General features: G+C 35.9%; 1 protein-coding gene across 1 annotated transcript in view; it reads right to left on the reverse strand.

The window, feature by feature from the left end:
• Window positions 1-3695, reverse strand: part of SLF1 (SMC5-SMC6 complex localization factor 1) — a gene marked incomplete at its 5' end in the record, with an annotated part of 51538 nt that extends 47843 nt beyond the window's left edge. Inside the window, 3 exon segments of the mRNA XM_084233798.1 lie at window positions 1640-1880; window positions 2929-3004; window positions 3582-3695. Of these exon segments, the coding sequence (XP_084089924.1) occupies window positions 1640-1880; window positions 2929-3004; window positions 3582-3695 (431 nt within the window).
• Window positions 3696-27288: the final 23593 nt, after the last annotated feature.

Raw genomic sequence — 27288 nt, forward strand, 5'->3', positions numbered from 1 at the left:
TTAAAACTCTTATTCAATGCTAGTGGGAATATAACATGGCTCCAACACTTTGGAAACTAGTTTGTCATTTTTTTATATATTGCTCTCAACTGAGCCAGCAATTTCATTCCTAGATATTTATCCAAGAAAATGAAAATATCTATATGAAGACTTGTACTCAAACTACACAAAAGAAAAAACGTACATCAATAAGTAAATTAACAGATTGTGGTATATCCAGAGTGGAATACTTCTCAACAACAACAAAGAAATGAACTGCTGATACATATAAAATGTACATGAACCTCAAAAATATTTTGGTAGGGGAAATGAAGCTACATCAAAAGAGTTTATCAGTGTAATCCCACTTATATTAAACTTTAAAAAAGACAAATCTAATGTATAGGACAAAAAGCAAATCAGTGGCATTGGAAATGCAGAATTAAAGGTGCAAAGACACAACGGAATGTTATAGGATGATATATATGTTACAAATCTTGATTGTAATGGGGTAAATAAGTGCATAAATATGTCCAGGCCCATCAAAACATATAGTTAAAATTTGTCAATTTTACTGTCTATAAATTAACACTTCAGTGAAGGTGATAAAAAGTCCTTATGTCACCTGCCACCAAGTCATGGGACTCTCAGAATATATAGTTTACTCAGTAAAAAGCTTTTAAAAAATTTGATGAAAAGGATAAAATAAAATCAACAATGATAGTATGAAGCATGAAGAAGAACTATATAAGCCCAAAAAGAAGCCTATGTGATATTATAATCTAAATCTTAACTCATCATGGATAGGTTTTTGGAAGCTTTGATTTTAAGCAAAAACACATAATGAATTTGGTTTTACCACAGGCTAACTAATAAAAGTAAGAGTTAAGTTCCTCTGTATATTTTGGGCAACAAATACATAACTAAAATAAATATCTGAAACACTTCTAATAATAAACAATTTGTATTCATTCATTCTTTTTTCTAACCTGCCTATTCCAGTTCAGGGTTATGGACAGTCAGATCTTATCCTGGCAATTCAGTAAAGCAGGAACCAACGACTGACAGGACACCATTCCACTGCAATATGCCATGCCCTCGCCCATGCAGTCTAGGACAAATTTAGACATGTGAGTTCGCCTAATGTAGACATATTTGGGATATGGGAGGGAACTGGAGTAATCCAAGAAAACGCACACTGACATGGGAAAAATGTGCAAACTCTACGTAGACAGTGGCTCCAGACAGAAATTAAATTTTTGGTGTTGATATATTTATGTTTTAATGAAATAACATTGAATGAAATGACACTGTGAAACTGTTCTAACATGAAAAATCTAAAAGTGCTTCAAAACTAAAACCAAAATCTTCCAATTATTCTTTTAAATTTTGCTTGAACTGCCAAAAAACCACAAAACACAAACTTGGAAAGTAAAACAAGGATCACTGGAATAATCTAACAATATTTTAAAATAGATTTTATACCATTTAGACCCATACAGCTAAATGTACAGACTGGCTTAACTAGGAAATCAAAGAGTAAATCACCATGGCTCATTTGGACTAAAGAAGTAATTGCAAAGAAATACAAATATATATTTAAACAAATTAAAACTGTTTTCTCATTCATTGCATCAGCTTTTATGAGATCTCATCTTACCTTACAAGAGAATCACTTCGTTTATCAGCTCTAACAAGGAGGACAACTTTCCATCTGTGGAAGGCCCCTGGAGCACCAGTGCGTTTCAGTTCTTCACGCCATCGCTTAGGTGCAGATTGCATTTGAGGTGAATAATGGGAGTCTTTCTCAATTTTATATCCCCATTCATAAGTTGTTTCATCAAGCCATCTGCCACTTTTGGCACTATGAATTATATAGTCCTTAGTTAGTACCCACTTTCCTAGAAAGCAAATAAACATCAGTCACGAAAGGACTTTTGTTTTGCTAAGTGATAAACAGTAAAGTCCAAATATAACATAAAGTTGGACCTTTTCAACACGAGACTTTACACTGCTGACTTTTTTTAACTGTTTCCCATATTTTTCAATATTGAAAAGCCTACATCCCTGAACATTGTATGTAATCTTTCCCAGAATGCATGTAGGTTTAAATGTTACTAAATAAGTTATAAATCTAAGGTCTTAATTTTAAAAACGGTACTATTTACAAATTATGATTACTATTATTATTCACTTTTTAGGTTAGCTTTATATTCTTCCTTCCATGCACAAAAACTTTCTCAATATTGAAGGCATTGTTATACTTTGTAAAACAAACTGAGATATTCAATGATCTTTTATAAAGTGCAGGGACACTGCATATATCCATTTGTGTAAGTAATGGTAAAATCACCTGAGTTCAATGTAATTCTTTTTTTTCCCAGTGGACTAGTAAGAAGCCAGGTGAGTCAGAAATGAGAAAATGATCCCTAATTTTGATTGGCGGGATTTAAAAGTCCCATGAAAATATTGCTTCCTGGCCTTTTGTCTAAGATCAACTGTAAAATCTCATAAAAATAAGATAGCTTGATCACTCTTTCACTACATAGACAGAAGAGAAGGCATCAGCAATAGAACAAAAACAATGACTATTTTCAAGATGGAACAAAGAAAAGAATATTGATAATAGCTGAGGATTCAAAAAAAGTGTTTTTTTTTTTCATTTTGTGCTAATCCTTTGATTAAAATATTTTTGCATAAGGCAATTACACTAAATCTTTACCAAAATAATGTTTCTATTTAACACATTTTTCGTTTATTACAAGTTTGTTCCAAAAAAATAAGTACAACATGTTAGTGTCACACATTTAATATTTTCAGAAAAATATCAGAAAAAACCTTTATGTTCGATATAATAAACATATTCTTTCCAGTCACTGAAGGACTTTTTTTTTTAATATGAGCATTTCTTTTCAAATGTAGGTGGAAGGCACTTAACTATTAACTAACCTGCTGCACAAGCTGCTAAGAATTTTTCACTCTTACATAGGCGTTCAGCTATAAGATGTGTACAATTTTTGTATTTCTGGAAGGAAAAAATTCACATGAAAAAATGTTACTCAGGAAAGATTTATTTTATAACACATTCCTTTTATTCTTACAATATCAAGTAGGCATTTTATCATTATTAAGCCAGTGTAGCGATTCCTTGACTTAAGATAGGGTTACATACCGATAAACTCATGGTGAAAATACGCACAGAATATCCACTTAAAACACATTAAAATATATGAAAACTTAGCTTCACCTACCTTAAATATGATCAGAACAGTTACATTAACTTACAGTTCAGCAAAGACACATAATGTAAAGTCTATTCTATAATACAATTTATTGAATACTGTACCAAAATAAAATTATCAGTTGCTTACATGGCGGCATGGGAGCTGCAACTGCTGGCGCTGCCCAGCATCACAAGTGGCCTGTGGCACATGGCTACATCAGGTAAAGAGCAACATTCAAAATCTGAAGAATGGTTTCAGCTGAAACTTTCACATCATAATAAAGTTGAATAATCATAATTCAAGAAGAAATATATCAAGGATTGTCCGGATTGTAATTATTTAACTATTTCTTGAATTGTGATATGTTTCTATACTCACCTCACTCTTAATGAAAGTGCAATCTAGTTTTAAAAGCAATCTGCCCAGAGCTTCCTTTTCTTCCATCTTAAATCCTGTCATCTGGATGATATGCTTTGGGGTACCATCTTCCATCTGACATTTATGCACATAAATAAGATACTATATGTTAAAGATGTTATTCACAGGATTGACTTTATCTTACTGTGAATACTAAAAATAAAAACTAAAACCATTAACCATATAATGAAGTAAGCAAACAAGGTTTAGTTGTAAACATTAATGTTAAAGTTGCGTAAAAGTTATCTTCTCAAAATGTGATCTTAAAGTGAGGTTTTGGGATTTTTTGGGTCTGTTTTGAACATTGGAAATTTGAACAGACTGGTAAGTGAATATAATTCACAAAAGGGCAAATATTTATATAATATTCACATAACACTAGCTTTAAAGAATACTGTTCAATTGTGGTGAATAAAATTAGACTTTTAGAGGTAAACTAATATTGTATATACACATACTGATTTTTTTTTTAAGATTTATTTATTTTTATACAAGAGCTGGGGTACAGGCCAGAGGTGCAGGAGGGTGAAAGGATTCACCAGAGACAGAGCGGGGAAGCAGAACAGGCAGACAACCGAAATACACTTCTGAGAGGAGCAGCGGACGCAATAGGAGAGGTCTGCTGTACCATGTGGGTATTTTTCTGGCCAGCCGGAAATCGAACCCGTGTTGCAGAGGCTGCGGACAGCTTCACAGTGCTGCACTCAACACGCTGCATCATCAAGGAGGCCCTACATATACTGATTTTTAAGCTGTATATATCTGGAACAGGTAATGATGCAGTATTATTTTAATAAAAACTTTAAAAAAAAAAACTTTGGCTAAGAGCTTTTGAAACAAGTACACTGGGCAATGAAACCATTTTGTGCAGATTTTAGTGTTTCTGGACAGATACTGAAGAATACATGTAAGTAACTAGATAAATTCTTAAGAACTTATGTTCCCAACAGCACTTATGCTAAATATTTAGTATAGTAGATACATATAATAAACTCGGATTCTTTTCCCAGTCTACATTCTTGAAACATTTTGTTGAGGTGGCACTAGTTTACAACACTGTATGTGATTCAGATGTGTAGAATCACAACTCTTTAGATATATGCCAACATACCGTTCCTACCACCAGGGATTCACCAGTCCATTGGGCCCCTCCCCCCTTCATTTCCACCTTTCCCCTCCTCCTCTGATTGCCTTAATTCTACAGAAGGATTCCTATGGCTTGTTATTGGGTTTAGTTTTGCCAGTCTACATTTCTTAATTCTGCTATATATATGTTAATTTCATTACCTATGAAGTAGACTGAAAAAAAGTCATGCTTTTCAAATTTATTTTGATAGGGTCCTTCTCTATATTTAATGAAGGTCACAAAAGACTTTGTATTTCAGGTGTTACATTTATTAAGCAAGAAAGGGAAAACTCACAACAGTTCTAATTAGAATATAATTTTTGTTTGCTTGTTTAGATTAGACCTTTATAACTACTTAGCACCTTGGAGAAAATCTAATTTTTCATTACAGATGAGAAAAGCAGGGACTAGAAAAAATTGGAGCAATTTTTCATTTTTCTGACAATTTTGTCACAGTAGCTCTTGATTTGTATTTAATTAATGCCATAGGCTGAACAAGAGCAGCTGATTTCTCACAAGACAATTAAAATTAAACTCCAAAAATGGTGACTGTTAATGTAATGTATATAGATGTTGACTTATAAAGCTATATACCTGAAACCCTATATGATGTTACAAATCAATGTTACTTCAAGTTAAAAAAAAAAATGTATTAATTCTTTGAGTCCTGCATTAGTAACAGACACCTGGTAAAGTTAAAAAAAAAAAAAGTTCTTTAGAGTATCCCAATATTACCTTAGTTAAAAATAAAATTAAAATAGGGCCTCCCCTGGTGGTGCAGCGGTTGAGCGCTGGGCTGTGAAGCTGCCTGAAGCCTCTGCAGCGCGGTTCCATCCCCAGCCACCCAGCAAGGGTCCCACATGGCGCGCAGACCTCTCCTGCCACCCGCTGCTCCCCTCAGCAGTGTGTTTCATCAGTCTGCCTGTTCTGTTCCCTGCTCTGGCTCTGGTGAGTTCGCTCACCATCCCGCGCTTCTGACTGTACCCAGTGCTTGTGTAAATAAATAAATCTTTAAAAATATTAAATTAAATTATTCATTCATACAATTAAAAAATAAGAGAAAACAATTGTTCTCAGAATTATAATGTAAAATAATTCATATAACTACTGGACAAAGCAATCAATATGCCGATAGGAAGAAAAGTATTGAATAATCAAATGTGGCAGTCACTAAAATTCACCATTAATTTGTCCTACTGCAGAATATCTACAACATCATGCTAAGGATCCAGCACCACCACATTCACCACATTCTACCCTCAATGACAGGGTATGGATGAGGCACTAGTGTTAACTCATATCTCCAAATACGGGATTCCTCTAATAGACGATTTTGGTACCAGGTCTTAACAGTCAGGCCAAAACTGCAGTTCTAAGAAAGTTTTTATAATAATTAATGAATCCCATTCACCTCTCCTCTAACTTAAGAATCTATCAACAATGTGTATCATCCTTGCACTAGACTTAAAAATATTATATAAAAAGAATCTTCATTAACAGAATGAATCCTATTTTCAGTACTACATTTTCAGTACAAATGTAAGAGTCATTATTTTGTTAAGACCTATATTATTATACCAATCTAAACTAGAATCAGTGAAAAGTGCCAATAATTAAAATTGACAAGAGATCAAAGGGTTCTGCTTGACATCAGGTTCAGAAATGAGGAGGGGCTGAAGGCAATTGTTGGAAGAAAAAGAAAGCTCTTCCTTTGGTTTCCTGTTGTGTGCCTATCTAGTCCATCCTATACAAATATTTTACAAAATGTTCTTTATATCCTGTTATCAAAGCTTAAACATATCTATATACCTCTATATATTCATATATAATATACATAAATAACACATATATTATATATTTATTTAAAGGCTGAGATTCATTTTGGAGTAAATCTTGAAAGAAAAATCTCACTACCTACAATTTTAAGCATTACTCGGGGTTAAGAACAAATCTCCATTTCCTTTCCTTAAAGTTTCTAAGAGGAGGGACTTCAGCAAGGGTAATAGCATTCCTTGGTTTTCTAGCTTTCACATTCTCTGCTTTGGGAGAAGCTACTTGAGAGAACTGGGTATGCTTTGCTTGGCATAATTAAACATCAGTAAATAAAATTTAATTAGCTTCTTGCATAAGAAAGTTTTTACTAACCATCCAATTTTGTAAAAACCATTTACAACCATTTATCATAGCTCTTGAGAGATAATTCCCATTAACATAGATTGATAACATATATAAAAAAAGGAATAAGCTCTGTTGATAAAAATGATTTAGTCTGATGTAGAGCACACATTAACATACATGCAATAAAACCATATGTGTATTATAAGGCATATGACCATAACTAGAGAGATATGCTCTTTTCATTAATTGTAGGGAATTCTTTAAATAAAGCCTTTAACCAATATTCCTTTAGAGAATGATAGGTCATTTCAAAAATACCGACCAAAAGGATAAAAAAGACTAGACCTCTAAAGAGGAAATGCAGATGGCCAACAGGCAATGAAAAAATGCTCAATATCACTTATAATCAGGGAAATGTAAATCAAAATCACAATGAGGTACCACCTCACATCAGTACAAATGGCCCGCATTAAAAAAAAAGTCAACATCAAATGCTGGCAAGGATGTGGGGGAACATAGTTGGGGGAACACGAAATGGCCCAATCACTATGAAAAGTTGTGTGGCGGACACTCAAATTATTAAAAATGGATCTACTATATGATCCAAGCATTAGTATTGAGTCCAGCATTAGTAACAGATGCCCATTCCACTCCTAGAATCTACCCAAAGGACACAAAAACATTAACTCGAAAAGAAACCTGCATTCCTATGTTTATTGCAGCACTATTTACTATAGCTAATGTATGGAAAAAACCTAAATACCAAAAACAGATGAGTGGATCAAGAAGATGTAGATATACACAATGGAATACTACTCAGAAATCAAAAAAGATAAACTTAAGCAATTTTAGCAACATGGACGGAGCTGGAAGAGTTTATTATGCTCAGGTGAAATAAGCCAGAAGGAAAAAGAAAAATATTGGATGGTATCACTCATAGGAGGAATATAGGGAAACCAAACAAGGTGTCAGAAAAAAATAAAAAGACAAAACTAGCAGGCAAACTACAGAACTGAGCTAGATCTTAGAGGAGAGGTAGAGAGAGGGGTCCAGAAAAGGGAGGGAACAGGACAAGATAGTATGGTGACAGTTCATGGGTGATTTGGTGGTGGGAATTTTATGGGGATTTCACCTGAGGGAAGAAATCAAACATTATATAAAAGTGAACAATGATGTAAAAAAAAATACTGACCAATGAAATTCAATATATCTGTGACATTGTCTTGTCATTCTAATGGAAAAGGCAATCTAATTGTTTTCATAGTTTTGGAAAGACACTGCACCAGAGGAATACAAGTATTTTAACCATAGATATTTTTTCTACTACTTGCATTTTACTTGTTTCTAAGAAAGAAGGTTTAACATATATAGAGACTACAACAAGAACAAAAATGACTGTAATGCTACCACCCAAAAAGTTTTTAAAGGCTCTCCTTTAAATTTCATTTTTCTGCTATCTGAGAATTAAACTTTAAATAAAACTACAAAAAAAGACCTACCATAAGTTTCTTTTTTAGAATAAGTAAATAGCCACTTTATAATTTTTATTACTGAAAAGTGGTATTTACCATATTTTGGTTTTATGTATAAATTACTAAATGATTTGTATTTAGTAGAGACTAGCATAAAGCAAAATTCACCTTAAATGGCACTTTATAATGGAATATGATGTATTTAATAGCATTTTTTTTTTCCAAACTACGAGTCCACTATAAAATAAAAACAGGAACAACAGTGTAATAGTAGAAGTCAGGTAAGCCTTTTCAAAGCAATTTCTTTCCTTGGAAAAAATTAAATATGAAACTAAAATTTAGCAAGCAAAGAAAAAAGGTAAGAAACACAAAAGTATGATGTCTTGATTCATATATTATGCAAACATGAATGTTAAAAAATAAATCCAAACACAGGATCACAAATTTATCAGACAAACTGGATAAACAGCTAAACAGTCACAGAATTATGGATCCCAATGATACACAACAACTAGCGTAGTTTTTGAAATAACAAAATTCTGTTAACTTATCTAATAATTCCCTCTAATAAAATTTTCTACTTAAACAACAGTTCTTATAGTACCTCTGACAGTTATTTTTAATACATAAGATAAACAGCCTGATCATATATCTAATTCAAACAGTTACATGGGTAAATTGATATGTATGTATCTATATCTGTATATATGAATAAATTTAAGTATAAAGTGACATATTAATAGGTTTATTCATATTTATAAAATTGGTGGTTTAATGGCTCATCTTATAACCCTACAGGATTAAAAAACAATAAACAACAGCCTAATCTGTCAACAAACCCAGAAAGAGTACCAAACTAGCTGGTGTAATACCTATCAATAATCAAGACAGTTCAAAGTCTTCAAAAGTGCAGTTAAGTTTTGCGTAGATGATATATTTTGGCATATGGAGGATCAAGGTCTAAATTGTAGAAGTCTTTCAGCATAAGAAAGTAAAAACAATGCAATTTAACTGTTCCAGTGATATTTCCAGTAAACTACAGATTTTCTAGAACTCACAGGGAATGGCACTTCAAGCATTTGCACAGAAGATATTATCCTAATACAACAAAAGTAAACAGAAAAGGAGTATTTATTTTTAATAATTCACTATTTTATCTTTACTGTCAAAAATAAAATATACTAGATTCTTAATTAAAAGATACTTTTGTAGTACTTCCACAAAAATTTGTAGTAATTTTTTAAAGTCTAGTTACTTACCTTGAATCATTTAATACACACAACTAAGAAGATAATAATTGTGAACAGAGCTCGTCTTTATGCAGAGCAAGCAACTGTCTCTGTGGTGTGGACTTTCCCAAAATATCTCCCACATGGGCCTATCCCTGATGCCTGAAATTCCTTTGCAGTTGGTGGCAGTTAGAAATGCAAATAAACCTACAGCACTAATCATCATAATTAAGAACATTTATTATGCACTATCTTTTTAGGTCCTCTGAATTCTTTACAATAAGATACATAGCTAGAAAATATTTGAAGAATATGACACACAGCTAGAATATGGTGAAAAGAGAACTCAGAAAAGAAAAAGCAGAATACAGATACAAATATAAAGGTCTAATTTGGGAGGGAGGATGAAACAGCAGGGTATAACAGTTGCATAAAAGAGTGAAAGCTGCAAAAAACAGGGGCAGGTAAGTTTGAAGAGTTTGTGGTAGGAAAATAAGGATAAACCTTTTCTATTCTTCATTGCCATTTCTTTTATGATCAATCATAGGGTATATTATATATACCTTTGAGAATGTATTTTGTAAGTTGTATGTTATTAATTAAAATAAGGGATTTTTTTAAAAAAGTTTAACATATATTTGCATTTAAGAACTGAAAGTTTACCCAAAGATAACTGTCTTTTAATTTTAATTAAAATATGATAATAGAAAATTTGAAAACACTACAAAGTGATAGCAGAAAGATTAAAACAAGCTCTGATTTATCTGTTATACCACATATGGGGCAGGATGCTGACTTGAATGTTTGATGTATATATATGGGAGAAAATATACATATATAACAAAATTTACATATTTTATAGTTCTGTATTTTAATTTTTATGCAAAATTACATAATTTTTCCATGCCACTGAGTATTTTTCATGGTGTTAAGGGCACATGATGAAAATTAATAGTTTCTTGGACACATTTAAAACATGGCAGAGTAAGCTGCTTAAGGAAAATACCAGAAGATACCTGATTACTCACAGATGTGCATTACTGAAGGTCAGTGGCCAAAAAGCCAGTGGTTTTGATGGAGTCTTGAGAAAGAGGGCAGAGGTGAAAACACAGCAGTGGCTACCACAAGAGTCTGTGCCAGACCTAGGGAAGAGGCAGTGGAGGTTCTGGATTTAGGGGCTACAGTTCTCTAGAACTATTACACAGAGGAGGGCGGTTCATGCCACACCCCCATGTTGCAAGTGATGGTCAGATTTTGTTTTTTGTTGTTTTTTTTTTAATTTGTCCAGTTTCACTTAACCTGGTCAACTTATTTTTTATTTTTATTTATTTTTATTTTTTTTTCATTAAGTTTTTTTTAATTAATAATAAATTTTATTTTTATATTCCCCATACAATTTCAACCCCCCCATTCTGACGCCAGTCCCTCCCCTCCTGCCCCCCACCCCCCAAAAAGTGTCTCTGGTTCATAGTTTTTTGTTGATTTTGATTTTTGCTTTCTTATAGTTATTCATTTTTCTGGTCCCTTATTTAAGTTTTCTAGATTCCTGCTATGAGTGAGACCATCCGTTATTTTTCTTTTTCTTTCTGGCTTATTTCGCTGAGCATGATCCCTTCCAGCGCCATCCATGTTGCTGCAAATTGCATGTGTTCATCTTTTTTAAATGCTGAGTAATATTCCATGGTATATATGTACCACATCTTCTTGATCCAGTCATCTATTTTTGGGCATCTGGGCTGTTTCCAAAGCTTAGCTATTAGTGCTGCTATAAACATAGGGGTGCAAGTGCTCTTTGGAATTGATGTTTCTGTGTCCTTTGGGTAAATACCTAGGAGTGGAATTGCTGGATCATATGGAAGCTCTATGTTTAGTAGGTCCAGAAATCTCCACACAGCTCTCCATAGTGGTTGGACCAGTTTGCACTCCCACCAACAGTACAGAAGAGTTCCTTTTTCTCCACACCCTCGCCAGCATTTGTTGTTGCTAGTTTTTTTAATATGTGCCATTCTCACTGGTGTAAGATGGTATCTCATGGTAGTTTTGAATTGCATTTCCCTGATGACAAGTGATGTTGAACATTTTTTCATATGCCTATTGGCCATTTGCATTTCCTCTTCAGAGAGGTTTCTTTTTAGCTCTTCTGCCCATTTTTTGACTGGATTATTTTCTTTGTTGTTGTTGAGTCTCATCAGCTCTTTGCAGATTTTTGTGATCAGTCCTTTATCATTAGTGTTGTGTACAAAAATGTTCCCCAGTCGGTGGGGTTTCTCTTTGTTTTTGTTATTGTCTCTTTTGCTGTGCAGAAGCTCTTTAATTTGATGTAGTCCCAGCTGTTTATCTTTGCCTTCATTATCACTGCTTTGGGTGATGTGTCTGTAAAGATGTCTTTGATGTGCAAATCACGTAGTGTTTCGCCTATATTTCCTTCTATGTATTTTATGGTTTCAGGTCTTATGTCTAGTTCTTTAATCCATTTTGTGTTGATTTTTGTGTATGATGTGAGGTAGTGGTCAAGCTTCATTCTTTTGCATATAGCGACCCAGTTTTCCCAGCACCATTTATTGAACAAACTTTCTTTGCTCCAATGCATATTCTTTGCTCCTTTGTCAAAGATTAGTTGATCATAAATCAGTGGGTTTATTTCTGGATTTTCTATTCGATTCCATTGGTGAATCCATAGGAATTTTCACTGCCTGGAGTAGTATGTGGAGAGGTCCCCTCCCATCTTGAGGCAATGCAAGGAAACAAGTTCCCAGTGGCCAAGTCTGAAAACTATCACTAGCTACCAAAACTATCCTCCTTCCCCCTTCAGCTCTTGGCCCACTATTGTTGGGTGAGCTCTGCTTACTATAAGGAAAACTGGCAGCTCAGTGGCATGGATCTGACTTATCTGGGGCTGCTGGATGATAGCTAGGGACCTCAAAGCTCCTGACCTTTCACATCTAAATTCCCAGGGTTACCTGGGTTCTTCACACACTAAAGAGTGGCAAACAGTGCCTACTAATAAAGAACACTGACTGCCTGGAAGGAGTTAAGTAACACAACTCATACCTGAGACTGCTGGTAGCTAGCTTAGCAGTTCCAAAAGACAACAGCTCACCCTCCACAGGGACTTGCAGGTCTTTCCCTCAGCCCCTAGTCTAGAGCAGACCAGCAAATACTGACTCCCTGCTTCACCAAAAGAATACCAAATGCTGGGCAGTCTTAGAGTCGATACACCAGAGATTGCTGATTACTAATTTGGTGGTCCTGAAAGGTCCTCGCTCCACTACTTTCCAGAATCCCCAATTTCCCTGAGCTCCTAGTACACCACATTTCAGCACCTGCCTCATACCATAAGGAGCTCTGACTGCTAGACTGATGCTGAGTTGATGGCATCTGGGTTACTGGCTGCCAACCTGAGGGCCCCAAGAAGCAACAGTCCTCCTGTTTGGATTTGCCAGCCTTTGAATAGCATAATTACCATAAATCTGAAACTTCTCATAACACCTAACTGTGGAACAAGCCCGTAGTCTCCCAGTCATTCTGCAAAATGGCTTAAAGAAAAGACTCTGCTAGTGTCCTTCTGTCCTTCTGCCTGCTCTGCTCCCCGCTCTGGCTCTGGTGAATTCTCTCACCCTCCTGCGCTTCTGACTGTACCCAGTGCATGTGTAAACAAAACAAACAAATAAATAAATAAATAAATAAACATGCCTCTATTAAAAAAAAAAAAAGACTCTGCTAGAAAAACCTGCTGCAATCAGAACTAGATGGCAATAAAAGGGTGAGCTAGGCTTGGCGTCCCTGGGAGTCTTGTGGTACTTAGGGTCTTCTGCTGGTCTGCCTTGATAGACCTAGACCAGGCAGTGACTGCAAAACCATCCCTCCATGCAAGCAGATTAAGTATTGAGGAGGACCTTTTCTCTCGGCAATCTATGGCAAGCACCTCCACATCCCACCCATACCTTGTAGGCTGGGTTCTTGGATCATCTCTCTGCACAAGCTCCTGAGCTCTAGTCCTCCTGACTGGTGATAAGGTCTGAATCACTATAACAACAGAAAGGACAGTATCCAAGACCAACATCCATAGCCTCCAATTCTAAAGCAAAACAGTTACAGCAGGACTGAAAAGGAAAGACTAGGTTAGTCCACAGAAACAATCACAGAGTATCAAAGAAAATGAGGAATTTGGAGAAGCAGAATTTAGAAGGTATTCACCTCCTCTAAACCAGACTTGCAAGAAATTTTAAAGGGTTTATTATGAAAGAAATTCCCGTATAAAAGAAATAACACTTCAAAAACAGAAAATGGGGGGGGGGGGCAGAGAGGAATAAACATGGTATAAGGAGTTTAAAATTAACTTGCTTTCCATTCAAGATAGGTGAGAAGTATAGAATTCTATATATAAACCACACAGTAACCTCAGAACAAAAATACCTAGGAGAAACAAAGAAGATAAAAGTGGAATCCAAGCACAAGAAAAAAACCAGCCTTCAAAATACAAGGGAAGATAAGTAGAGAAGAACAACAAATAGAGACAAACAGTAAAAACACCCAGAAAAAAAAAAAAAGTCACAATAAATACTTATAGATCAATAATTTCCCTGTCAGTGGTCTAAATGCAAAAATCAAAGTGACTAGTTGGATCAGAAACCAAAACCCACCTTTCTGCTGACTCCAGAAGACCTATCTGAGATCCAGATAAATAAAAGCTCAAAAGGCTGGAAAACAATTCTATAAGTAAATGGTACCCTAAAAAAGTCAAGGCCAGTCATATTCATACAAGGTAAAATAAACTTCCAGCTTAAAAAAAAAAAAGGTAATAAGGGAAAAGAATGGACATTATATAAATGATTAAGGGATTAGTCTGTCACACTCATCAATATATATTCACCAAACAAAGGAGCATCAACCTACATGAAGCAATTATAAACAAATCTAAAAACAGACAAGACAACAACATAATAGTAGTTAGGGGACTTCAATACTTCACTTACATCACTGGACAGATCAATGAGACAGCAAGTCAATTAAGGAAACAATAGCCTGAAATAAGGACCTGTTTAGGAATTCTGTGACTCCTAGTGACTAGGAGCCAATACAGGCCTTTGGCTTATTTTCATTACCTGGCCGTAGGAATTTTTTAAAAAAAAATTGCTGATTCTTGCCCCATCCTTCAAGTGTGTGTGTGTAAATTTATTCTTGCTGGCGGTATCCAATGACAAGATTTCAATGGCATTATTTGGGAAAGGAATAGTCATAATCAGTCTCTTTGATGGTAAATTTAGGAGTAGAGGGAGTAACTGAAAAAGTAGCAGCAAAGTGCCTTCGGTGAGGAAGAAATGAGAGGTTAAGAGAACTTTGGAGTTGCCCAAAGTATCCACTACTGTACAAAGCAAGGAGATATTAGATGAAGGAGTTATAAAATGAAGGGGTCCTTAAGCAAGAAGGACAAGTGGAAGGATGTTCAGGGAAAAGAGAATGGATGGACAGTAGACGTTGGTTAACCATGGGGGATGAAATCAAACCTGCTTTAATAATCTAAGAACTTTGTATGACTTAGTAGGAGCATTAAGGACTTTGTAGGAACATATAAGTTAGTTCATTTTTGTCTACACAATGGAGGTGTTGTTACTCTGCATATATAGATGAGGATACTGGTGAATCTGAGAGATTAAGAAACTAATCAAGGATACACGACTAGTAAATGTGAAATCAAGATACAAAGATTTAAATCTGTTTCTACAAAAATGATCCATCTTTTCTCAACAACATTTTGACTTACATTTCTATTTTTCAGCTAGTGCAAGAGAAAAATACATCGAATGAAAAGGAATCTACTTTTGAGGGTGGGGAGTCATTTAAGATCACCAATATCACTGAAAATAAATATAATTTCAGAAAAATAACACTAATATCTAAAATTTCAAAGCATTTCTAGAAACAATCTAAAGTGTCATTTTCTTATGAAAGGTTTCATTAATTTCCTCTGAAAATGGACAGGAATTGATTACTAGACTAATTCATATGGAATTTTCTTCTATATTAAAAATAACAGAAGAGTATATTTTTTATGACAAAATAATTATTGATGTAAGAACTAAGTGAAGTTCAGGAATATTTTATTTTAAGCAATAACATCATTAAGGGTAAGAAACAGAAAGCAAATATATTTTAAAGGACAAAATTTCAAGATATTTCATTTTAGTTATATTTCTGAGGAAAACGTTCTACTTTTTCTTTAGATTTCATTATTCAGACTGAATATGGAATTGCAGTTTTATTTTTTAAACTTATTTAAATAGAGAAAAGACAATTTTAGAATAAATTAATCAGAATATACTGTCTAATAAAGCTACAGTACTGTTTTTTTAAGTCAATGTTTTTGGACTCTGAGGGAAACAGTAGACAGCTATTATGAAATCTTAAGAGTTTTGAATTTTGATTATGAAAAGTAACCATTTTTTACCACCTTTCAAAGACTGTTGAACATGAATTATGCCTTCTTTAGAGACACAAGAAAAGATAAAATCATATAAAACATTATGTAAGTGATTAAGACAAAAGAAAATCTGGATTTAGAAAACACATGTAAAGGGAGCTTATTGCATTGCTGAAGGCTAAATTATCTCTGTAATAAAAATTTATACGTTCACAAATTTGAAAATCATCATTTAACTTAATACTGAGTTAACTCAGACTTTATCAAACGAAGCCCTTTACAAAAATCCACTCCAAGCTATCAATTTATGTACTAAATACCAGCAACACAGGTTAGTGGAACTTAAAAATGAGAACATCTTGCACATCAATAATGAACACTTGTCAGAACTGATGCGCAACCTAATAACAAACTAAAAAGTTCACAAGGTGCAGTGTCTGTCACAAATATGCCTACTGTAAATTGTTTAAAATTTCATTCCTAGTGTTTCACCGGAAATTTATATCTTTCCATTATTTATTTATTTTGGTTTTTGAATACAGACTAGTCATTAGTCTGAAAAACAAACCAACCAAAAAAACCCCACAACATCTTGGCACTTCCAAAAACAGGCTGTCAAATTTCTGGGTCAAATCCAAATATGAAGTAGCCGAAGGTGGTCAATTTTTTTGGTTCATATTTAACTGGTCTTGCGAGTGGAAAAAATATCAGAATAACCTTTCAAGATAGCTAAGATAGCTTAATTCCCAGAAACAGAGACGCTCTCTTTTAGCGGCGGGTGTGTGTGTGTGTGTGTGTGTTGGGGGGGGGGGTGTGGGGTTGTGTGTGGTGGTGGGTGGGGGTGTGTGTGTGGTGGGTGGGGGGTGTGGGTGTGTGGGTGGGTGTGTATTTAAAGGCCTACAGAAGTCGCAAGGATTCGCATCCATTTGGATACGTTTAAAAATTCGACTGTGGAGAAAGGAACGGCCCGGGGGATCCCAGCCACCTGCACTGACGCTAAATTATGGAAAGCAGCCAAGAACCTGGGACTCAAGGAGAAGACGCCCCGGTTGGCTCTATGGAAACAAGAGACGCGGGTGGCCTAGAGCCTTCCTGGCAGGGGACCGAGCCGCCGAGCTGCGCAAACAGGAGGCGGGGACGAGGCTGAGCCGGCGCTGCAGAGGCGCTCGGCGGCCGCCTCCGTCGAGGCGCGGCGGAACGAGGAGCGGGTCTGCGGCCTCTGCCCGTCGACTCCGGCGCCGAGCGCGGGGAGCCGGCTGCGGGCACCGAAGGCGACGGCGAAAAGCGCCAGAGGCACCGCCGCGGCTCACCCCAGCCCTTTCCCAGCCTCACAACCGGCAGCGGCAGAAACTTGAGGGGCGCGGAGGAAACTCATCCCCACAGAGCCAGGGGGACACTGTGTCTTCCGAGCTGAAGCTCTTTACCTTCCCGCCGGAGAGTCTGGACGCCTCCTTCGGGTGGCGGTGATGACAGCGGTGACGACTGCCGCGGCAGCCCGGCGGCTTCACTAATCCGGGCTCTGGGAAATAATTTCCCGCCGCGCGCTCGGCGGCCCCGGAAGCATTTGCGCCACTTCCGGGTGGTTGTCAGTGACGCTCTCGCCCCGTCGTCAGGGTGGCCTGAACCGCTGCGGGGCTTGCTTCTGGCTGGAGGGCCTACCGCACGGGAGGTGGGAGATTGGTAAGTGATTTTTTCTGGATTATCTCCCGGCCCGGATATTTTCGGCTGGCCGGAGCTCGGTGTAGCATCTTGAGTGCACCGAGAAGTGAGCAGGAGTGTTGAGTCGGGAGGAGTTCTCTCCAGTCCCGAGGCGCTTCAGCCTCTGTGCTGCTGGAGGAGGCCCTGGGACCCCGACTTTCTCTCTTCTGCACTCGCAGTATCTGTGTTCAACTTGGAAATTGAATTCGAGTCTCCAAGTTTCCCTGTGTGCGGCCGAAGACACCGTGCGCAACTCGGTTTACTACCTAGCCTCTCTACAGACGATCAAGGAGTGCCCTCACTGTCCCGTTTGCAGGGTTTGGTCACCCGGGATTCCCCAGAGCTACTTTTCAATCTTTTCCTAAAGTACTGTTTCCATTTGCCTGTGGTGCAGTGCCTCGGAGGCAGGCAGTTGGTTGAAGTGGTCATCTTTTACAAACATTTTGGAAGTGGGATGAAGACATTATTCCTGATTTAGAATTAAATCAACGTTTCCGCAGCAATTTGAATTGAATGAAAGTGGTCTTTGATTTTCTGGTTGCTGTGAGCTGATAAGATAGGGGAACAAGTTTATAATTTCGTATGTGTGCTTTAGATACACCATTTATTTACCTTTTGGAAACCAGAGATTAAGCAGTGGGTGTGCTTTCAGAAAGGAATGCTTCTGCCCTGCTCTAGTCTTTCTCAGTAATGAAAGCGTCTGGAAAATTTTGGATAGAGCTCTGAGGTTGCCAGAATAGTTTCAAAAAGAAATGGTTCCAACCAGAGATAATGTGAGGAAAGTTGCTCATTCAGTTGAAGCTGATGTAGTGAGTCTTGGCGACTTCAGTCTTGAGTAAGGTAGTTTCTTTAGGTAAGTAGTTTTCACTCTCCATCTTATGTTTAAATAGACACCTTTTTTTTTTTTCTTCTGACAAAAAGCAGCTGATTTGAATTTTTTCAAGACAACCAGTTCCAAAAAGTTCTATGGATAACTCTACCATAAAGAAAAAAATAGTATGTTCAGTTCAAGGCCCCTGATGCATCAGTCTTGTTACCTTTTGAAAGTAATGCATCTGTATTTAGACAGCTCGTTGATCGTCTAATCTCCTTGTTGAGTAATAATTCAACAAACATTTAAATCCCTTCAGTTGGTTCCAGTTTTGTCATTTTTATTGAGTCGGGTTTTTTTTTTTTTTTTAACCAACTGAAAGCATTGTAAGTAATCTAAGGAAAACTACAGTAACTAGTTTTCAGACAGGCTGTGATTTTTTAAATCATTGCTTTTGACTTGAGGTATCTCTTTTCACAGTAATATAACCAGCCACTAATACTAACTACAAATAGCTACTGTCTGCCAGGTACTTGACTTTCATTATTTCGTTTATTTATTTTACACAACAGTTCTATAAGAAAAATCATTTTCCCCATTGTGCAAACATTTTCTACTGGGACATTGTGACTGAGACTCAAAAATGTTCCCACAAATTATAGAATTAATGGCACAATTAACAAAATTGAGAGAGTCTCGTTGACTCCAAACTTTGACTCTTTTTACTGTGCTCTATCCTCATAAAAAAATTATATCACTTTCACTCCCAGCTAAAATTGGATAGATTGTATACATTCTCATTCAAAGGTTCATGAAATAGTAAAACCAGAATATAAAGAGATTTAAAAATGTGTTAAGGAATTAAGGAATTAATTCCATATATTAAGGGTTAAGGTTGTCATGTATTAGGTATTTAAGGAAATCATCTAGATAATTTTGACATATGAATATAATTTTTTTCTGTGTTGATCCTTGGCCAATTTTACCATGCTAATTAAACAAATGCAACCAATCTAAAGACTATTGGTATATTAGTGATTCTTAAGTCCAGAGTGCCTGCTATCTGCTTTCTACACACACACACACACACACAAACACACACCCCACACATGTGTGTAGACAGAAAGAAAATATCTGTTTTTTGCATGATGGCATATATTGGGACTGAATAAACATTCATTTGAATGGAGAATTCTTGGAATTTATTTATCCATATTATTTATTTATTTATCCATCCATAGAGAAGTATTTGTCTCTACTTTTTTATGAAAGCATTTACCAAGAAAAAAAATGAATTCTTGCCATTTGTGACAACCTGGATAGAACTGGAAGGGATTATGCTAAGTGAAATAAATCAGAAGGAAAAAGACATATACTGGATGATTTCACTCCTATGTGGAATGTAGAGAAACAAAACATAGGAACAATCAAAATGAAACCAAAATAAACCCTAGAAATATGGTTGCAGAATTCAAGCTACTGGAGGAGGGTGGGAGGGTGAGAGTGGGAACAAAGTGGATCAGGGATGCAGTGATCTATGGTAATGGACTTTGGGTATATTGGTGGTGGGGGTGGTGTGGTGACCTACATCTGAGGAGGTGTGATCCTATACCCCTAAATCATGTATAGTGTTGTAAACCAGTGTTACCCCAATAAAAATAACTTGAAAATAAGAAGAGACTTAACATATAAATAAGGTCATGCTTATTTATTGTTATATGTGTTGACCTTGAACTGTAGTGTCTACTAAACACATCATAAAAGGCAATGTGGTATTCTGCAGAGAAGACAGGAGATAAACAATACCAAAACGTGGATAATAGAGGGGTCATGTTATGAATGCTAGAACTTTTGCAGTACAATAAACCCTCATGTCATGTCCTCAGTAAGTTCTTGGAGTTTAAGCAAAACTTATATAACAAAATAGGTCGCTGGATAAGTTGTCTCATGTTTGTTTGTTTTTTTTTCTCTTTAACCTTATAATTAAATGATGTTGAATGAAACAACATTATTGGAGGACCTGCTGTAAGCCATGATTTGTGTGTATACCCAGAACGGGGTGGAAGGTGGTATTGGCATTTCTTTTGTTAAAGAAATAATACTCACTTTTTACAGAAATATATGATTATGTAAAAAAGTACAAGTAATGAAAAATTATCCAAAATCCCCAATCAGCACCTGCCCAACGCCTGGCCACTGACTCCCAGCCCCAGCCAGGTTCCTGCCTGGCTGTGAAGTTCCCTTCTCCATCCTGGCTAACCAGATGCTCTGATGGCTGTCACCTTGACTCAGGATTGCCCAGAGGTGTCAAGGAGCTTTAAGGGACTTTCTCTCAGTTGCTTTTGGACCTCCGCCTGGCAGGGACATGAACTCATGTAGGAACTCTCCTACAAGCATGTTGTTCCTGTGGAGTGAATGTTGGGTGTAAGCACTGAGCTGTGATCACAGGGATTTACTGGGGATTCTCTTGAGCTGTGAAGTCTTCCTACTTTCTCCTCTGTGACTCCTGCTCCTTCCTGATGTCTGTGACCCTGAACAACTTCCTGCTCCTCGCTGAGTTTCAGTTTCCCAGTCTAAAATCACAAGTTGAACTGGTTAGGGGACCCCTGGGCTTTCCTCTCTCTGGAGTGGCTCCTGGTAGCCCCAGGAAAGGGTCAGACATGGATCTGCCTCCCCTTCCTGTATCTGCTCCTCCAGGATTGCCCTCCAGGATTGCCCCTTTCTGCTTCATGACCTTCCACAATGCTTTCTGCAGATAACAAAACAAATCTCTTTCCAGTATTTGAATACTATTACCCTAATTTCAGGCTGCTCAACATCTTGCTGGATCCCTTCTGTCAATCATAATGCACAGTACTGTTACATTGCATTCCATTTGAGGCCTGGAAGCAGCCAGGGGTTTAGTCTTTGAAAATGATGCTTCTACAGACTGCTTACTCATCTTATCAGATGACTCAGGTTAAGGGAAGTTTTTCAGTGCTGAACTCAAAGACTGCGGTTGGGTCAGGAGGTAAAGGTAAAAGTCAGCATAATTATATTTAAAATCCTTAGAAAGTAGGAAGAGAATACTGCCTTCCAGCCTCATCTTTTGATATGTTACTAGAGATAATTTTTTGAAACAGTGTGCCACCTATTTCCTATAAACTTTGGTTAAAATGCAAGTAGATAAGGTGAGATAGCTCAGGGAAAATAGCCTATATTGCTAATAAAGTATATATTTATATATATATTTTTAATATATATGTATCTTCAAATTATTTAAGTGATCCTTTATTGAAGAAAATTATCTCAGACAAAATTGTCATTTTGATTAATAATTAGAGTGGTATAATTAAAGAACTGAATTCAGATACCTGAGTGTGATTTCAAATTTAGGAACTTACATATATGATCTTGAAGCAGTTACTTAAATTCTTTGATTCCCAAGTCCTTTTTCCTCGAACTGTTATCTGATCCTATGGATATATTAGGATTAAATGTAATAATGTGTGAAAGTATATGGAGGCATCAGAAAAATTTTATTAGAAATCTGTCTAGTTTTTGCTGCTATTGTTTAATAAAGTCTAATGGCTTTAGAATAAGGTCTGGGCCTCCAACTGTGAAGTCAGACAAACTTGAGTCAACTCCCAGCTCTCTCACTGCTAGTGTGATGCTGGGAAAGTTACTTTCCACTCTATTTCCTTATTTGTAAAATGGGAAAAGTAATGTCTTCATAGGGTGGTTATGAAGATTAAATGAAATAATAATACATATAATGGCTAGATTTGTAAACACTCTGTTCTTTCAAATTCCCAGAGAAAGAGATGGTCAGCAGGGATTAGGTAATTAAAAGGTTTTTTGGGGAAACTGTCTGTGAAGGATTAAAGAAAGGGAGGGAGAGTAGGAAAGAACTGCCTTCAGGCTTCAGTCTTGGTCTGACCAACTCTGCAGAAGCAGGAGGTAGGGAACACAGGATCTCACACTACAACACTGTTCTAAGAAAGCTTCACCAGGCCGATGGAAAATCTGTGAGCAAAAGTTATCTGTTAAAGGAATCCCATGTGACCACAGTATTCAGTATAATCTTAGCTATTAGTAAAAATAATTGACAGTTGTCACATGCTATAAAATACAAGTGTATTTAAATTCAGCTCTTGAGTTTTCCTGCCTGTCCCACCCTCCCGAAAGAAAAGTACAATCCCTACTGCCAGACATTGACATTAACATTTGAGACATATGTTCTTAGACTAACAACTTCTTATATTTTATAATACAATTTTGTTAGCCAGAGAACAGTTAAGGAATCAGAAGATCTGTTCCAAATAACGGTTTAAAAATGCAAACATTAGCTAAGTAATTGGTTTTTAACATTGGGTGGTTAAACAAATTGCTGTCTAAATTTCAGAATTTGGGTCGCCTATAAATATAACAATTTTTAACTGCTGAGTAATGAGAAAATCCGTAGTTGAGTATTAGCCTAAACTTGAGCATCCATTTCCCTCCTACCCAAAGATAACTCCAAGTTTAAAAAAATCGAGATATTATAGTTCTGTAGGTTTCCACCACTATCCCCTTACTCCACATTGTTGTTTTTAATGTGCAATTGTAGAACTAGTTGAGTATTAACCTACATTTTTGTTTTAGATATGTGTGGCCTCAGAATTTGGATATAAAATATGTTTGTTAGCAGAATCACAGTTGAATTTGAAAACAACAGATTCAGACTAACTTCCTGTTTTTCATCTTGGGATGAAAGCTCCATTTTGCCAGTGCAGTAAATGTTCTCACATGGTCTTCTATTGGGGAAGGCCTCATTCTATTGTGGAATTATTATTTATTGTTAAATTAATCGCCTTTAGGATGTGGTTGGGTTAATTTGTAAAGACTTGTTATTTTCTATAGTCACCTTCAATCACCACAAACCCACGCCTGGTCTGAACTTACAGATATTTTCCATAGCATTCTCCACCTCAGGATTTCCTGGGCCTAAGGATTTTTCATTTCTATAACTGGTTTAAAAACTATGTTAATTATTTCTGCTCCCACCTCCAGTTTTTGGCCTTGTGAAGCCTCCATCCCAAATGTTCTAATCTTACCCTCCATCATTAAGAATCTAAATTTAGGACTCTTATTTTTGTATCATGCTTCCAGAAAAAGGCATCTTGTTTGTTCTTCTCAGGGCACATAATTACTCTTTATTTCTGTTGGTTAATATAATAGTCCTTTCCCCTCCTCTTTTATTGTTTGTTAAGATTTAATGAAGATAGAACTCTTCCCTAACCATTGCCACTGAGTGTCAAAGATGTTGTACAAATGCAGTTGTTTCTAACAGTCAGTAGCCATTGCCACCTCACCTAAACTTACTTGCCACACTCTCTTTGGAGAATTCAGCTAATTTAACAGTTAGTCTGGAGTTCACATACCTTAAACTCACAAAACTTTAAATGCAAGTTTTGTATATAACCACATGGTAATACATTTCTTTATGTGTTTATGAAATCCTGATTTATCTGGATTGTAATATGTTGTTTTGGTTGAAGTGAAAATCTAACTTCACACAGAACATGTCGTAAGAAAAGAAAGTATTTTAGTAGCCTCTTGAGATAATTGTTAATATTTTTCTTTGATTCTACACCAAAATTTAATAAGTGGTAGTTTCTTAAAGTTTATTTGCAATTTTGACTCTAAATCATCAATCATTTAAAAAAAATTTTATTTAATTATGTGTGTAAGAACTGGGGTACAGGCCAGAGGTGCAGGGTGGGGGGTAAGAGAATTCACCAAAGACAGAGTGGAAAGCAGAACAGGCAGATCTACTGAAATACACAGCTGAGGGGAGCAACCATTGGGACAGGAGAGGTCTGCTGCTCCATGTGGGTTAGCTCCCTGGCAGGGGATGGAACTCAAGCAACAGTGGCAGGCCATAGCTTGATAACACTGAGAGTTTAACCCCAGCACCACCAGGGAGGCCCTGAAATCATCAATCTTTCTGTATTCTGTTACTTAGAAATATCTTTGTCTATATTATCTTGTACTTTGAATATTTTACAAACACATGATTTTCTTACAGCATGGAAAATATTTAATTCATTTAGGTATGCTATCTTCCACATCTTAATATCATTTATTATATAATATAAAAAATTCTATTTGTTAATATCACCAATAATCTTATCAGGTAAATCTGAAAATACTGGGAAATTATCCATCTAACAATATGTGCATTTTCCAAAATTCTCATTTTTGCTTTGAAAGCACACATTTTATCATTGGCAACAGATATTGTCAAATGTTTTCCTTGAAGTTACAGCCTAATTTGGTTAATTTTGAGAATGTGTGTGGTGTACTCAAAGCTTGAATTAGTAAAATTGCTATTTTCCACCATCTCATGAAGGATATTATTAAGTGAATGTGGCTTTTTTTTTTTTATTCCAACCATATGATGGTGAAAAATGATTGCCATGATAGGGAGGATAATTGTCCCCCAAAGATCTCCAACTGAATCCCTAGAAGGTGTGAATATGTTATATGGCATTAAAGTATTAATTTTATGGTAAACTAGCAAATCAGTCTACTTTAAAATAGATTATTCAAGTCCAATATGATTAATGGTTCTTGAAATTAGAAGAGGCAAAGGTGTAATTCAGAGTGATGTGATGCGAAGGAGACTAAACTCATACACCTAACTGGAAAGTGGGAAGTAGCCCATCAGCCAAGGAAGTAGCCTCTAGAAACTAGAAAATGTAAAGAAATGTGGGCATTCCAAAGAGCTGAAAAGAACTGCCTTGCTGGTTATATGTTTTACCCTAGTGAGATCCATTTCAGACTTCTAACAGAGACCTGTAAGGTAATAAATCTGTTAGAGCAACTGAGATCAATTAAATCTATCTATGCATGTGTGTAGGCTGGCAGGGTCATTTAATCAAGATGTTAGCCTTTTCTGTAGTTCTCCTTTTAGCCTTCATTTGTGAAATGAACCTCAAGTGTAAAAAATGACATAAATCATGAGCTCTTATTCAAGACAATTACTGTCATTGCACCTGTGTGCATAATATGCTATTGAAGATCTGCTTAGATTTGGAAGTAAAAAAATATTTGCGTGCTAGGATTGAGTTGCCACACTGCATACAGGGATATTGAGATGCTGCAACTCAATAGGCTATTTACTGTGGCATACAGAACTGGAAGTGATACTTAAATTTGAGGAAAGCATCATTTAACATGTTAATCTGAATTTTATTTAGCTGATAATTTTGCTTTGATTCTATGTTTAAAATAATTTTGCTATTTAAAAGCATAAGGAATTTTACAACTCTTTTTTTATCATTTGATTCATTCATAAAATGGAAATAGTAAGACTTGCTTAGTATGTAATTCAGGCCTGATGTAGTTGTCAGATGTGATTATCAAATAAAAAAGACTTTCAGATTCCTTGAAAACTACCTGTCACAATGAGGAAAATAAAAGATAATAAATTTATGTGGTTATATACCCATAAATTTGTGGCAACTTATTTTAGCAGGAATGGAAAACTAATAAAGTTTGGAAACTTCCATTTGTGCTAGGGCATTATTCCTTTTGTATTATTAGTGCAAGTGTTTACTTAGTGAAAAGGCCTATAATGTTTTCTTACAAAAATAGTTTTGAACTTTTTGAACCCCCAAAAGAACACAGGGCCTCCCCAGGCATATGTGTATCATATTTTGGAGTCTCTTATTTAACCTTTCATTGTTCTTTTTCTGTGCCAAACGAATATGCTAGAGACTGGGATGCAAAAGTAGACACTGTCCTTGTCTTAAGAAGGTTATAGTCTGATGGTTAAGAGAGATAAGCAAATCAATAATTACAGTGTGACAAGTGCCCTAACTGATAGATTGTGGCAGTAGTACCAAGTACACTGAAGAGGGAAAGATCTCTAGCTAATGCTTTCAGTGTAGAGGGAGAAATCACAAAAGTTACTACAAAATGTGAAATGAAATAGAGTTTTGATTTCTCAACAGCCTTCTCTAAACATTATTTCTCAACATCCTTCCCGACACATTATTGTCTGTCTTTGATTGTAGTCATTCTAGTGAGTTGTGAAGTGGTATCTCATGTGGTCTCAAGTTCGCATAATCATATTCTGTATTTATTGACCATTTGCATATCATCTTTGGTGAAATGTCTACTTAATGCTTTACCATTTTTTAAATTGAATTATTTGCCATTTCGTTGTCGAGTTGTAATAGTTCTTTATAGTTTCTAGGATACTATCCCCTAATCAGGTATTTGATTTGCAAATATTTTCTCCCATACTGTTGTTTTTTGTTTTATTGAGTGTCCTTTAAAACACAATGTTTTTAATTTTTATAAAGCCCGATTTATGTTTTTCACTTTATTATTTTTTCTAAGAAACCATTGCCTAATCGAGATCTAGATTTACACCTATGATACCTTCTTTGAATTTTATATATTTTAGCATTTATTTTTAGGTGTTTGATCAATTCTCAGTAAATTTCTTTTATTATTTGATGAAAGAGTCCAATTTCATTCTTTTGCACTTTGGTATCAAGTTGTCTCAGCAACATTTTCTTGAAGAGACTAATTTTTCCTCTTTGAATTTTCTTGAAACCCTCATCAAAAATCAATTCAACATTGTATGGGTTTATTTCTGGACTCTCAATTCTACTCCATTGATTGCTTATGCCTATTTTATGCCTATTTTACCACGCAGTCTTGATTGTTATAGCACTCTAATAAATCTTTACAAATGGGAAATGTGAATTCTCTAACTTTGTTCTTCTCTTTCAGCATTGTCCTGGCTATTTTGGGTCT

The sequence above is a fragment of the Talpa europaea genome (assembly GCF_964194135.1).
Source record: "Talpa europaea genome assembly, chromosome: 5".
Lineage (NCBI taxonomy): Eukaryota > Metazoa > Chordata > Mammalia > Eulipotyphla > Talpidae > Talpa > Talpa europaea.